Source organism: Felis catus, chromosome A1, assembly GCF_018350175.1.
Source record: "Felis catus isolate Fca126 chromosome A1, F.catus_Fca126_mat1.0, whole genome shotgun sequence".
Taxonomy (NCBI): Eukaryota; Metazoa; Chordata; class Mammalia; order Carnivora; family Felidae; genus Felis; species Felis catus.
The window spans coordinates 234543757-234559175 of record NC_058368.1 but is presented as its reverse complement, the minus strand read 5'-3'; the positions used below and the strand labels follow the sequence as shown (position 1 = coordinate 234559175).

The following is a 15419-nucleotide window of genomic DNA, read 5'->3' as shown; positions in this document are numbered from 1 at the left end:
GTAATCATTCCACCTGAAAATAGTTTTACATTAGGTACCTGGGATTTCAGCTACATCATTCCCAACTCACACTGGATGACCTCCTTGCTTCAGGGAGAACTGGTCACTATTGCTGCCACCGATATTTCTCTGAGGCCACACCCAAGGCCAGGTGGCTGTGGCACTGACGGTCACACCCCTCCTGGTGGGGGTTGGGGCTGATACCGAACCCAGAGTCCTGACAGTGCACTGTGCTGTCAGGGGCAGCTGGTCAACCCACAGCTTGGGGCTGGGAGGCACAGGACCAGGGGGTAGGTCAGAGCACAGGACTGAGCCTCTTTGAAAGTCCGTTTCTTCACCAGCACCAGGGGTCACGTAAAACCTGAGAGGGCTCAGAAGCCACAAAACGATAAAACCTGTAATGCCTGCCCATCCCCACCAACGTTACCATCCAGCGTGTACCCCTCGAGTGTAGATGAAGTGAACACACAGTACTTTACAAACAGACATCGTCATCCTGCTTTTCAGCCTATCCTTACAAAACACAGCTGGACAAAATAAGGTCAGCAGAAAAGCCCATGAAACCCGGACCAACGGACCCTCCAGCTCTGGCTGACATTTGATCACCATCACTGGTCTCGCCTGGGCCACACTGCACTGTCCTCAGTTCCACCCACCTGAACACAGCCTCCCGGAAATGCACTTTCGTATCGTCACCTCTCCGGGGTGGGGGTCTGTGCCCCAGGGAGCAGGTGTCCACTGCTCACTGCCACAAACTGGTGAGGACTACGCTAACACCTCCCTTTCCCCCCGGAGACGACCCCGGAAAGCCCAACCCCACACCCATTCAGTCTCAACTAGTCTCCGCAGGTGGCCTGAGGCCTGGAGAGTTCTTTCATGCCATGAAAACCTTTAATGATTTGGAAATGAAACAATGAAATGAAAATGATAAAGATGCTTTAAAAAACAAAACAATACTGTGGCACCAGAATGAACGCGCCCTGCTAATGAACTTAGAGACGCCCCAAGTTGAAAGTCACGTCGGAAAAAGAGGTGAGGTTTAGAGTTCTTGGCCACTGATTGAGGTTTAGGGGGTAATTTCTCCCCCATTTCAAGGAGATGGGCGCGCCTCTCACCACTGCGCCGTCCGGCCGCACACACTGGAACGCGAGCGGCAGCGCGCTCCCTGCAAATCTCCAGGCTTCCCCGGCTCTCGGGCTCTTCCAGCTTCTGGAGCACCGAACAAGCTTTTTGCTTGAAATTTCACCCGATAAAAATTATAAGTTTCAGTGGGTGAAAGGCAGAAAGGGCAAAGAGGGATGGAGGTGTCCAGATGGAAGGAGGATCCCCTTCCTTTCCGCGGGCGGACCTGAGGTCCGCGGCAGCTACCAGGGACTCCGGGGCGGCGGAGCGGAGAGGGGCGCGCCGTGCGTCTCCAGCACCCGCGGGCGCGGCGCTGGATGCCTCCCCCACCCCCGCCCAGTTTGGGGGACGACTCGAAAGGCAGTGCTCGGCAGTCCCCTCCTCCTCCTTTCTGAACTCAGAACCCTCTGGAGTGGCGGACAGGAGGGAGGCCAGGCCGGCCGGTGGGGGTGACTCTGCGTAACGTTCACCCTTTAAAGTCGTGACTCGGGGCGCGGGGGAGGGGAGGGGCTAGTCTTTAGGGGGGTTGCGGCGGGCACGCTTCCCGCATCGTCCCCTCCAGGCCCCGATCCTTCATTCGGTCAGTCTTCATGAAAGCGTCCCCGCCGCCTGTCCCCCAGTCTCCGCCTCCGCCGGCCGGGGACTGCTGTGTGGGACACTGGGCTCCATCTGGTCCGAGGCGACCAAGAAAACAGGTTGCTTTCTACCCTTCCCCGACACCCCTTCCCCTCCGGATCGCGCTAACGAGGTTAAGCGAGGTCGGAGGCTCGCGCCCCGGGGGGGCGGCGGCGAGCCCGCATCCCGGGCCGAAGGCCCCTGAGCCCCCGCCCCCACCCCCCCGCGACCCCCGCGGGCGCGCGCGCGCCCCCTCTCCCGCCGCTGTCCGCCGTCGCCCGGCTTCCGCGCGTCGCTCGGCCCCGCGCCGCTGCCCCGCCGCCCGGCGCCCGGCCAGCCCGCCGCGCGCCGCTGTCTCCCCCCAGCGGCCGTGGCGTGTCGCCGCGGGAGCCGGGCGGCGGGCGGGCGGGCGGCGGGGGCGGCTCGGCGCAGGCAAGCCCGCGGCTCCGCCCCGCGCGCCCCCCCCCCCCGGCCGGCAGGGCCGCCCCCTCCGCGCCGCGATCGGCTCAGACGGAGCAGCCGCCTCTGCAATGTCAGCAGCCGCAGCGGCGGCGGCGACGCGAGCGGCAGCGGCCGGGGCCCCGCGGTAGCCGCCAGCGCGGCACGGTCCGGCGGGCGCGCACGGCGCGAGCCCGCGGCCACCTAGCTGCCTCCGGGGCGCTGCGGACGGCTCTGCGCGCCCCGGCGCGGCGCTCGGACTCCAGGCCGGTCCGGCCGCGGCCGCGCACAAAGGACCGCGGACGCCGGGCTCCCGGGGGCTGCGCCCAGGGACCGGCCGGGGAAGGGGGCGGGGGGGACGACCAGCCGCTGCCGCGTCCCCTCCACGCCTCCCCTCGCCTGGCGGCCGGAGCCCGAGCCGGAGCGGGCCCCGTCATATGACAGCGGCGACACCGCGGCCGGCGAGCGCGCGTGCTGCCCACTCGGCTGCGCCACGGCCGCCGGCGCCGGGGGTGGCCCGCGCCGCGCCCCGCTGAGCGCTCGTCCGTCGCCGCCGCCCCGCGCCCCCCGCGCCCCGACTCTCGGGCCCCGGGGGCAGGAGCCGAGGGGAGCCCCCCGCCGGCGCCGAGCCTAAAATGGCCACGCTGCTCCGCAAAATCGGGCTCATCCGCCTGCACAACCGGGACACCGAGGACCCCAAGCACCACCACAACCACCGCGGCGGCGGCGGCGGCCAGCAGAGCGCGTCGCTGCGCGGCAAGGGCGGCGCCAAGAGCGGCGGCCACAAGCAGCAGCAGCAGCAGCAGCAGCAGCAGCAGCAGCCCGGGGGCGCGGGCGACGCGAGCCCCGGGCCCGGCAAGGGCAAGGGCAAGCGCGCGGCGGAGCCGGCCCCGCGCGACAAGCCGCCGCAGCCGGCCGCGGGGGCGGCGGGGGCGGCGGGCGCCGGGGGCCCCCGGGAGCGGGCGGCGGGCGCCAGGGCGGGGCCGGGCCCGGCGGCGGCGGCGGCGGCGGCGGCGGCGGCGACGGCGGGCGGCAGCCTGGTGCCCGCGGCGCGCCAGCAGCACTGCACGCAGGTGCGCAGCCGGCGGCTCATGAAGGAGCTGCAGGACATCGCGCGCCTCAGCGACCGCTTCATCTCGGTGGAGCTGGTGGACGAGAGCCTCTTCGACTGGAACGTGAAGCTGCACCAGGTGGACAAGGACTCGGTGCTGTGGCAGGACATGAAGGAGACCAACACCGAGTTCATCCTGCTCAACCTCACCTTCCCCGACAACTTCCCCTTCTCGCCGCCCTTCATGCGGGTGCTCAGCCCGCGCCTGGAGAACGGCTACGTGCTGGACGGCGGCGCCATCTGCATGGAGCTGCTCACGCCGCGCGGCTGGTCCAGCGCCTACACCGTGGAGGCCGTCATGCGCCAGTTCGCCGCCAGCCTGGTCAAGGGCCAGGTAAGGCGGGCGGGCCGGCGGGGAGGGCGGGGGCGCGGGGCGCCGGGCGGCCGCTTCCAGACCCGCCTCCGACGGGGCGACGCTGCGGGGGCCCCAGCGCCGTCCCTCCGGGTCTCCGGTCTCCGCGCGCGCTCGCTCGCTCGCTCGCTCGCTCGCTCTGCGCCTCTCGCCACCACCGTTCGTCCTGTGTCCCGCTTCCCCACCCCCGCCCCCGTGCCCGGGGCTCGGCTCCCTTTCTTCCTCCACCCCCCACCCCGTTCCTGCTGCGCCTCACCCCTCCCCGTCTCCCCTCGCGCCCCACCCCTCCACCCCCTGCCCTTGGTGGCCTTCTCCACTCCGCATCCACCTCTCTCCTGCCCCCTTTGCCCCGGTGCATAGGCCGCATGTCCTACTCCTTCTCCCCCTTTCCTCCTTCCCAGCCCCCCTCCATCTCCCTGACCCCCCTCATTCCCTCCCCCCCATCTGTTTCTCCCCTTCTGGGAAACCCCATAATTTCCTGAAGGTGGAACTTTAGGGGTACCTCACGACCCGAACGCCCTGCTCTGCCCCCAACACACACACACACACACACACACACACACACACACACACGGATCTTCTCAGCAACATCTCAGGTGGGTGCCCCGCAGGGGTGTGGGGTGCCCTGCGGAGGGCTGGCCTGCTGGTGAACCTATAGCCCTGCTCTGCCGGCTCCTCTGACAGGCATCTAGAGCAGAGGTGAAAATACTGCTCTTGAGAAATTTCACTGGAGCAGCCGAGGTGTGGTTTGAGTGGTTCCTTAAGTGTCAAGGCCAGACTCTGTCAAGGAAATGCCTGGCGCCTACCTGCCCCCTTCCGGAACCATCACCTCTGGGGCAGGTGTTCAAGGTCCGGGTCTCTCCGAGACCTGTTTCTTCCCTGGGTTGCCTCGTGCCTCTGCAAGTTAAATCCTTTCTCAGGGCTAAAGATTTTTAACTAAGTAGTGAACTCCCCCAGGGAGTAGGGGCGGGCAGCTCCACGCCTGAGGACCCCAGAGCAAAGAATGAATGCGTCTTCTCTGAACTGTGTTCCCACCTGGCTCCAGACAGGGGCCTGATGGTTTTATCTTGCCACGCTGCATGCTCTTGATGATGCTCGAGTTGATTGATATTTTCCCGAATCAATATGAAGCAGTTGATAAGACCGTATTTTTGTATGGGCAGTTGTAGATTATGGAGAATCGTTGTTTCGTTTAGAAGACCCCGAATGACCTCGATTTGCTCATTCTACAGCCAGCATATCAGAAACCATCAGTCCTCTGTCACCTGCCTCGGTCCCTTTCACGGCAGGATCTTTTCACACTAATCAAATAATGCTTGTTCACTGCCAAGTTCACCAGAGGTAGAGCCCCTGGGATTCTACTCAAATAGCGTCCTGACTCCAGTGGAGGAGCACTTCCTGCTTGCCCCTAGTCTGTTGTTACTAAGTAACCATCCTGCCGGTCTGTCTTTTCTGGGATTCATTCGGTTCCACTAATTTCTTGAGTTAGGAAAAGGATGCATATGACAGCTCTGGAGAGACATCTTTAACTGAGAGAGGTGTAATGCTTTTGTGTCAGAGGTTCATGCTGACTCCTTTCCGTTCAGTGCTGCCTCTGATGTAAGGTGCCTGAGATTTAAATACAAGCCACAGGAGTGGGGCGGGTGGGGGGAGGGGCCACCTTAGTTTATTTTTCCAACAGGATTTGTACAAATGATGTGGAAGAATATTCTGCAAAAAAAAAAAAAAAAAAAAGGCCTTTGTTATCTGTTTCTTAAATCATTGTGAATCAGAACTTTCTGGAAGTCTTTACTTTCATTCTCCACGGTGAGATGACTTTGGGGATCAGGGGAAGAGGAATGTCATGTTATAGAGCCACAGAATCATGACATTTTAGGTTTGGAAGAGGTCCTAGAGGTCCCTTGGACCACAGCCTGCATTTTGAAAGGTGCAGGAAAATAAAGATTTCAAATGGGAAGTGAGGACGTTTCTTAAAAAGAGATACATCTTTGTAAATTAAGTGGTTTCCACGTTTAAATTAATGTTGTGCATAATAATTGCATCGATGCCCTGCACTTCTCTTAAAGTTCCTTGGGTATACGTTCCTTCCCTTCGTGACCAAATTGAGCCTTACACACAGTTTGCAAGTTGCAAGATTATTGCTTTCATTGTTGAAAATAATTGTCAACATTCTTACTGATTAATTTCAAACCTCACTTAATTGAACTCAGGGCCCTCCACCAAACCTGTTGTATTCCTATCCATTCTAAATTCTAGTGTGTAAAATACCTGAACTAAAGGCAAGAACAGGCCAATGTATCAAATCACCAGCTCAACACCTTTGCCTTGTCTGTGCTGGCTTCAACACCCGAAAAGACACCAAAGGGGGATTCACGTCAACTATTCAGAATGCAACATACAAATAGGAGAAATGAAGCCATGATGTTTCAAGATCCTGTGCACAAAAGGATTCTAACAGTGTTTCAGGGACCTGAACATTAGCGTGCCTTTCCGTTTCGAGGTCCCTGCTTACAGACTGCTTGGTGCAAATACTCTTTTCGTGGTGAAAGGTAACAGGCTTTGGCAAAGCCATCAAAACACCTGATGAGGTATTCAAAGACAGCCAGGATGGCCGAACCAATAATTAGTTTAGAGGAAAGAACCGTTCTACTCTAGTTAAATTCCCCTCTCTGTTGCCATTCCTTTTTTTGGATTCGTGTGTCTTAAGAGACAAAGTTAAGAAAGGCTTTTTTCCCACTTGCATAACTGCTCAGCTTAACTTTCCAAATCGAGGGTGTACTAAGTTGACTTTGTTTCTGCACCTTCGGAGAAACCGTAAGACACTTTTAAAGGTTCCATCGGGAGTGTGAAGAAAAGGTTTGCTGAACGGTTTTGTGCATGAAATAAAAAGCTCGCTGTTATCGCAGGATACGATAAATTGAGTCGTGTCACGAGACCTCTACCTAGTGGGCCCGCGTTATCCGATGTCTTGCGTGCTGCTTTATGGATTGTGGTGGTTTTAAGTGAGATCGATGTGCATTTCTTGTAGGATGTGTTCTTTGTAGACACAGTGAGACACATGCCCTGCTTGCTTATTGTCTATAACTAAGCCTTGTTCTGACCGAATGGAGACATTCTCAGTAATTCTTTTGGTTTTCCGCAATGAAGTGGAAAATTTCCAAACTTTTATTTTTTTTAAATTTTTTTCAACGTTTTTATTTATTTTTGGGACAGAGAGAGAGCATGAACGGGGGAGGGGCAGAGAGAGAGGGAGACACAGAATCGGAAACAGGCTCCAGGCTCTGAGCCATCAGCCCAGAGCCTGACGCGGGGCTCGAACTCACGGACCGCGAGATCGTGACCTGGCTGAAGTCGGACGCTTAACCGACTGCGCCACCCAGGCGCCCCAATTTCCAAACTTTTAAAGTGAACGGATGAAAATGTTGGATCATAATTTATACCCTTTATCATTTACCGAACCAAAAGAGACGCTCCCTGGCTCCAGGGTAGGATTTGCGACCTTCAGAAGCTGTAAGACGGTCCGGAAGTTCATTGCAGCGTGAGACCTAGCAGGTGGCCTCACACACAAGACTCCCCCTGCCAAGCTTTCCGAGTACAGACTCTGGAGACCTAGGCTCACTAGCACCCGCGTTGGAGGGCCCTGGTCGGGAAGCGACTCGGAGTTCCCTGGCTCACACACCAGGTTTGGAGCCTGGGATCACTGAATGATCGATAGAGACCCTCTCCTGGCAGTCCTTGGAGCAGAAGGGTCCCCAAAAGCCATTTGAGGAGGTTCCAACTCAGCTTTGTGCTTGCACATCACTTTGCCTCCCGAGTGTCCCCTTCTCCAATCACTTAGACATTGCCAGGGGCAGGGAACCAGATGGCACTTGAAAGACTGTTCCTTACTCCTCCTCTGTTTTCCCAGAGCCAACCACACAGCTCAGCCCAACGTGCAGGCGATGCTCAGCATAATAGCAGCAGCTAACCTCACGGGGTGCTCTGTGCTAAGCCCCGGGCCAGCTCACACTTAGGCTGCGTCACCTCAGTTGGCACTAGTGTTTCCATGGTCCCCGTACAGGTGAGGAGACCGTGGCTCGGCACAGTCGGGGGAAGTCGATACCTCCTGTTCCAATTCTCGCGATGACTGGCAAAGCTCTGGAAACCGAGGATCCTCGGTAGTGAAGGCTGTCACGACTGGCAGAGTCCGACCGGGGACCGTCTAAGCACCTGGCCGTCTCCTCCAGGCAGCGGTCTGCTGGGTGTGACCCGCGTGATAATCGTTTGTGGCCGCAGAGAACAGAATACCCAGGCAGGCGTCCGCAGAAGAATGAGAACAGCGGGACTGACACGGCCTCAGATCTTCGTGTTTGAACCACAAGCTGGGAAGCGATTCCAGGACAGTGATGTTTTGCCTAACAGAGTTAGTTTCTGGGCTCTTTGAACAAAGGAAGCTGGCAGGTGTCTCCACTTGTCGGAACGTGGTGGAAAAAGTAAAGCGCCCTGCAATTCAGCGGTTTGATGATCCAGGGCATCTCTGAGCTCGACCTTAGGGCTTAAAGCTCTCTGCATCGTGCCACTGCGAATTGTGTGTGCGCACGCACACACGCGCACAAATACAGCCTTCTTCAGAACTTCTTCTGAAGTGCGAAGTCTTGGAATAGCATTTGACGTATGGCTGCAAAATCTCCAGGTCTTCTCAGAAAGAGCGATGAAGATCAACCACCGTTTCTTTGGGTCCTAAAGTGCTGTGGTTTCTAAGCTGGTGTAATCAACACACGGGGTTTGAAGCCCTATACCGTTGGCCAGGCAGCTGTCAGGAAGCACCGTGGACTGCGGGGGGCGGGGGGGGGGGCAGGGTGGCGCTGAACAACAGACATTGGCCATTCTGGAAGGCAGACGTCTGAAATCAGGTGTCTGTCAGCAGGGTGGGGTTCTCCTGGGACTGCGTGGGAGAATTTCCAGGCCACTCTCCGTGGCTCTCGGACTTCTCCCTATGTCTTCACGTGCTCCTCCCACTGTGCACATCTGTGTCCTCGTTTCGTAAGGACACCGATCACATTGGCTGAGAGCCCACCCCAACGACATCAGATGGACTTGATTGCCTCCAAACACAGTCACATTCCGAGGTGCCGGGGATTAGGACTCAGTATGGGAATTGTGTAGGGTCATGGTAGCAAACCAGAACAAGCTCAAATGGGGATTTTATAACCAGTTCAACCTCGTGTCTCTAGAGGCTTTTACTGGTTTGCAGAGTAATGTAGGTGAGGCCAATTCCTGTGAACGCAAGGCCACACTGAGGAGGGCCCGGGAGGGCCAGTAGCCCTTATAGGGGGAAGTAGTGGGGGCTGGGGGGGGGTATGTATGTAGAGTGTAAACAGTGATAACCAGGGGGCGGGTAAAGCCACGGGTTCACGAGCAGCATGGATTGGTGGGGAGTGCTAATGAGTCACTCTGTCTTTTTGTCCTGTGCCGAGTGTAGGTGACGGAGATAATTGCCCACCCAGGATGACTCTGCAGCTTGAGGTAGCCATGTGCTTGGCCGTTTGAAGAAAAAATAGCTTGTTCCGATATCAAGTAGGACGGGCAGGAGGACACAGACAGGACTCTGTATCCTAAAAATAGCCCTATGCCAAGTTGGCGGGCTCCCATAGCTGGATCCCTGGCGAGGGCGCAGCGCCGTGGCTGATGGTGCAGTTAAGAATAGTAGTGACTCACTTTACCCTGAGTTGTGGACTTTTGAGAATCTGAATTTGCAGGAAGAGAATATAAATGCGTTTCTGTGCACGCTTCTGACTTGTGGGAAGGGATGTGACAGGTCTGTGTTTCTCGTTAAGGGACAGGGTAATTTCGGGGGGTTTCATTCCTTGATGGAAAATGCCAACAAGTAACAACAATTCGAAGTTTGTTTTGAAGCCCGAGGCCCACAACCCAGAGCTCTGCCCTTTTTCATCCCTAGGGACAGGCGTGTGAGAGTCCACGCTTAGAAGTAAGGCGGCCTCGGTAGCAGTACGTTGGGGACAGCTAACAAACCCTCCGAGATGGCTTCCGTGTTTTGTCTGGTTTTTAAAGCAGCCACTGAGAGTGGGTCCTTTGAGCCACATTTCCGATCTCGTGAACCTGAGATCTTTGCCAGGTTGATAAGGTAATGGGGAGGCGAGAAGGAGGGAGGGGGGCAGGTGGGGCTTCATTCTTCTCTGCCAGTGGTTCTCAGCTCCCTCGGTAAATTGGATGCCCTGGGAGGCTTTCAAGGATTCTGGTGCCGGAGCCCTCCCCTCAGGATCAGGCCCTGGGGACGGCTTGGAAAAACTCCAAGGTGATTCTAATGTGTGGGCCAGGATTGAAAAAGCCACCCTGGGCCACGAGTTGCTCACCTTGTCCACGTGCATTTCCTCACCAGTGGCCACAGCAGGAGTGTCCGTGGCCGTGGAGGTAACTGTCTTACCTTCTCCCCTCCTGCCTTGTTGGACTCACTGTCCTGTGTCCGGCCTGGCTGAGCCCCCTGGGAGCCCTCCTCTTATAGAGGAGGCCGTCATAAAACCACGTCCTTCCTCCCTAAACCGAGGGGAGCATGGCCCCTGGAAAAGGAAGTGTGCTCGAGAGAGTTCACTGACGCATTAGACGCAGCCGTTAGGGCTCAGGCACTCGGACTACCCAGAAGTAACTAGTAGGAATCAACCAGTTCCCATGACACAGGTATTGAGTGCCTACTATGTACTAGACAGTTACCGGGCATACAGTGGTGCCTAAGACACGCGTCGAGTGCCTGCCACGGAGAAGTACCCAGTGGGGACAATGACAGACCCGTTCACGTTGGCCTTTGGCGTGTCAGGCAGCCCCACAGTCATACCTTGGTTGCTGTTTGGATAAGCGCCCCTTTGTTGGGTATCTGTGGCCCTGACCTCTGGCAGTGGCCCATGTGTGCCCTGGGGATGTGGGAGAGGTGGGATCCTGGGGTCAGTGGGATCTTCGAACCTTCTGTGTGATGTTCTCAGAAGGAGCATTGTCCCCTACAGGTGGGTGGGACTCTAACGCTCAGGCTCGCTGCTTTCCCGAATGCTGTTTCATTGCCCGTAAATGGGACAATCAGGCATTCCCAAAACACACAAAGGAGTCGTTGTAACGGCAGAAATGTTTCCAGTAACGTCTACGCTTCCCTACCCAGTAAGTCAGCAAACTAAAAGGATTGTTTGCTCATTTTTCATCATCATACTTCATTCATTTGTTCACGCAGCACCCACCTACTGAGGGTCTACCTTGACTTGGCCATGGCAGCTGTGTCACTCTTGGTGTCCCCAAGGCTTCCCTTCCCCATTCTTCCTCCTGGCCGGCCACTTCGGTGAGTCTCCGAAGTGTCCTCCTGGTGTCCTTCCTGGTGTCCTCCTCCTGGCCAGCCACTTCGGTGAGTCTGGGAGGGAGAAAGCAGTGCCGGGGGACCCAGGACCCCAGATTGAGAAAGTCGGGGGAAGAAGCAGATTTGGGACCTAACAGGTGGCAAAGGATGGGGAATGGAGAGCAGGGCGTGTCTGTGGGAGCCGAGAAGTCACCTGACGAGCCCCTTCCCCAGCCGGCAGGCTTGGGCGTGGGCAGGGAGCAGAGAGCTGGGACTCCGCCTTTCATGTTTTCCCGCCTGCCTTTTCTTCTCCGCCCTGCGCTCCTGCCTCATTAGATGCTTATCATCTCCTGCGTGGACCCCTGCAATGCCCCGTCCAGCCTCTCTGTCCCCGTCCTTCCTCCCTGCTGCCGCCTCCCTGGCTTCCCCAAGACGTAGGCCTGGCTCCCGCACCCTTCATGACGCCCCTTATGGAATACCCCTCAAACCCTCCCCACCTGCTGTGGCCTCCTAGAGGTCCGTCCTCCACCAGCCTCTCCCAGCCCCAGCTGCTGGTCCTATACATCCTTGCTTGGCTCCCGGGCCGGCCCCCCCCGCCCCCGACATCCACCCGGTGAGGTCCAGCCGACCCCGATGCTCCAATTCCTCTGCAAAAAACCCTCTTCCGAAGCACTCACACTTTCTGGAAGGCACTCATTTCTGTTCTTATCCTGCTAGACTGCGTTTACGTATTACTCCCATCGCACAATACCAGACACATCGTGCGCGCCAAATAAATCGTTCGTCACGCGACGGGCTTATCTCAGCAGACACCACAGTCCTTTCGCTTTGCCCCTGTTTGCAACACAACAGGAGGTGAACGTGTGTTGGCTGCTTACCACGGACAGGCTGCCGTGCAGATGCCTTATGTTGGCCATTGGATTAAATCCTTGCAACAGCCTATGAGTCAGGTGCTATTTGTTCTCCCCGTTTTACAGAGGAGGAGACTGAGGCCCGCTGAGGTTGAACCTGTGCCTAAGGCAGATGGCGAGTGAAGGGGAAAGCTGAGTTGGCATCAGGTAGTCCAGTGCCAGAACCACCAGCTTTCAGTGAGCTGTTGAGTTGGCAAGTGGAAGCCATCCCGGCCAAGTGACATGTGCAGTTTGGTCGTCCCCCATGGGTCCCTGTGCACCTTTTAGAGACGCGTTTGCAATGATGCCAAGCTTCGTTTTGCTACAACGCTCAGAACTGATCCACGAGGGAGGGATAACGTATCCAATCTACTGAATTACCAGCAAAGTTGGTCCAAACACGCTCACGGTACAAATTGTCTGAAACAGGAGAATGTTGTACATCTTTCAAAACTGTAGGAGAAAGACCATCATTGTTGCCTTCCTTGTACACAGAAAAAGGAAAGGCATTTTAAAATTTCTGAAAAACCCGAGAAAGAAATGCTTTTGGAACATAATTGCTACTCCGGTTTAAAAAATTACCACTTTAAAAATAAGTTCTGGGGGCGCCTGGGTGGCGCAGTCGGTTAAAGCGTCCGACTTCAGCCAGGTCACAATCTCGCGGTCCATGAGTTCGAGCCCCGCGTCAGGCTCTGGGCTGATGGCTCGGAGCCTGGAGCCTGTTTCCAATTCTGTGTCTCCCTCTCTCTCTGCCCCTCCCCCGTTCATGCTCTGTCTCTCTCTGTCCCAAAAATAAATAAACGTTGAAAAAAAAATTAAAAAAAAATAATAAATAAAAAAAATAAAAATAAGTTCTGGAAAACACCATTTCTCCATCACAATATTTGGCAAGCAGTCCCAAGATGTTTTTTTAATTAAAAGTTCTTTGATGAGAGAGGTAAGGAAATACTATCTTATAATGGATTCGACTGCACTTTGGATTGAAATGTGTTCAACTTACTTGGAAATCGAAGCAAACATTTCCAGAAAAATATCAAGGTGGCGCTTTCTGTCTTTTGATCTTGAAGATCATACATTTCCAGAAATCAGAATATGGAGTAACAGAATTGATTATTTGCGGGTTATAATAAAAAGCAGCCTTTGCCATTTTATAAATTGGGACATTTTGCGCACGTAATTATTAAAACAATGATTTTTACCTTGTTGACACATACGAATTAGGGTGAATTTGGAGTGTCAGGCTGGGTGCCCATTTTGCTCCCCAGGAGACACCAGTCAGGAATTGGATGTAAATGTACAAAATAAATATTAATTGCTGCAAGGAGTGATCTGGGTTGAGGTCTTTCACAATAATGACATCCACTAATTCACTCTATTTCCAGGCCAGGGAAAAGGAGAAATATTATGGAAGAAACCGGGGACTGAATCTTGTTACAAGCTTAAATTAATTGTAACTAGTGGAATATTACAAGCCTTTAAAATGTAAAACTTTTTAAAAAGTTATCAAACTACTAAATTAATCATTTCTTTAATCTCACTTTGTGCAAGGGGGCTGTTTCTCAGGGAAGCTTCTTCGCATGCAGAGAACACGTCCCTGGGCTGAGAGCCCCCTCCAGTCCCTCCGGGGGGGGGGGTGGGAAGCATATCACACAGGTTAGGGTCCTGGGGAAGTGGCCTCCACCAGCCCAGAAGGAAGCCGCCCAGAGTGGCCGCAGAGATCCCCCGGCTCACAGATATGCTCGTTTATTCTCTGATCACGTGTGCAGTGTATATTAGGAAACATCATAATCTGAGCTCTTCGAAAACAGTTTCTCCAACTGTAGGATCAACCAGTAAAATTATTTAAAGCTTAAAGGAAATTATTATAATTCATAAATCAAACTAATCTAAAAAAAACGTGAGTTTGAACTCTGCTGGATTGAATTAGGATGATTTTTTTTAAGTTATTTTATTTAAAGGGGGATCCTGGCATCTGCCTTTCTGTGGTTAGGAGACATTGGTTATTCTCCCAGATCCATCGGAGAAGAACTGAAGCCCCCAGGAGCCCTTTCTGCCACCTCTGACCCTGACAAGGCCACCTTGAGGACTGCACGGTCCCTTGGCATCTGGGGAGGCCTGTGGACCCCTCCTCGGGGCAATTTTTTTAATGCACAAAAGAAAATTCCTAGGATTTCAAAGGAAATCAATTACATTTAAGTACAATTACCACATTTTTAAAAGTGATGGACTAAAACAGAAATTAAGAAGCACCTCTTTATGAACATGTTTAATATGGAAATCTAACGACAGATCTGATGACTCCTCTAATTGGAGGTAGTAAGTAACGGCATTTCAAGATATCTATTCCAAAGCTAACGTGATTTTGTTTTTTTATCTCAATTTCTGTTGGTGACAGAGTCAAGGCTGTGGTTTGTTACCTCCCATCCTAATTAAACGATGTCCTGAATTGCAGTTAGGAGGTAGTGAAAATAAAGGCGTGTTTTCCATCCAAGCTTCTGTACCCTTGTACCCTCAGGGATACGTGGCCCCAGTTAAGAACTCCGGGTAGTTCGTGGCTGTCAATGTTGACGGCTGTCTTGGGAAAGCTCTACAAGCGTATCATGCAGCTCGTGGCCAGAACCACTGGGAATGAAGCTTAGAAGTCCCAACATATAGTCAGCTCTCCCATCGTCCTGTTGGGATAAAGCCGTGGACATCAAGGTGAGGGAAGGGCTCTGATACCATCCGTCTTCCGGAACCTCCTTCCCTGCTGGGCAGGTGGCCACCTCCTTGGGCCTCAGGGACCTCACCATCCTGAAGATGGAAAGTGTAATCCCATTCCACAGGTGAATCGTGACGCCCAGAGGAAGTGATGTTCCAAGTGCCACGCACAGAGGGGGCCATCAATAGATGTTCCTTCTTTCGAAGAAGTAGAGTGGGCAGTGAAATAAACACACAAGGAAACTGTCACCAAAGACCCAGAACTGACTCACGTTTAAATCTATTACACGAAGGGATAAGCTTTCATAGCTGTTAGCATTTCAGGGCTATGTTGACATCCAGTTGGCTCGAATTTTTTCATATCTGACCACGATTTTACAAATACTCACAAAAGTCTCACGGTAGCCTGTCTTTTTTCCCCTCTCGGAGCCGCTGCCTCTTACTGTGTCACTGCCTCTGTTGGCTTTGCATTGTCAAGTCCTTGTACTTTGCCAGGATCTGGTTTCTGACAGTAACCGTGACTCTGTATAGTCCAGCCACAGATCAGAGGCTATTTTTCACCTTTACCACTTTGCTCTCTCAGGAATCCTATTTGTTAGCATATCTTTACATTAGCTTAATTTTCTTTGCTGCTGCTAAGTCAGAAAATTACGTGTGAGAATATTGTTACTGAATACGTTTACTTTTACCCTATCTCCGCGCACACCAAATGGCTTCGTTAGCCATTAACTATGGCTGAGATGCTTTGATTCATTATGGAATATGATAACTGGGACACTTTGGGGTTACCATTTTCTTTTAAGATGAAGACCTGGCTTAGAAACCAAATAATCACCCGGATTGCCTCAGTCCAGTGTCAAGAGAATTTCACCGTGGTAG

At 54.3% G+C, this 15419-nt stretch overlaps 1 protein-coding gene across 1 annotated transcript in view; it reads left to right on the top strand.

Moving 5' to 3' along the window:
- The first annotated feature begins 2249 nt into the window (after positions 1 to 2249).
- UBE2QL1 (ubiquitin conjugating enzyme E2 Q family like 1) overlaps positions 2250 to 15419 on the top strand; it is a 39563-nt gene continuing 26393 nt past the window's right edge. Inside the window, exon 1 of the mRNA XM_011287320.4 lies at positions 2250 to 3620. Within this exon, the coding sequence (XP_011285622.4) occupies positions 2811 to 3620 (810 nt within the window). The 5' untranslated portion in view covers positions 2250 to 2810. The remainder of the gene's footprint in view (positions 3621 to 15419) is intronic.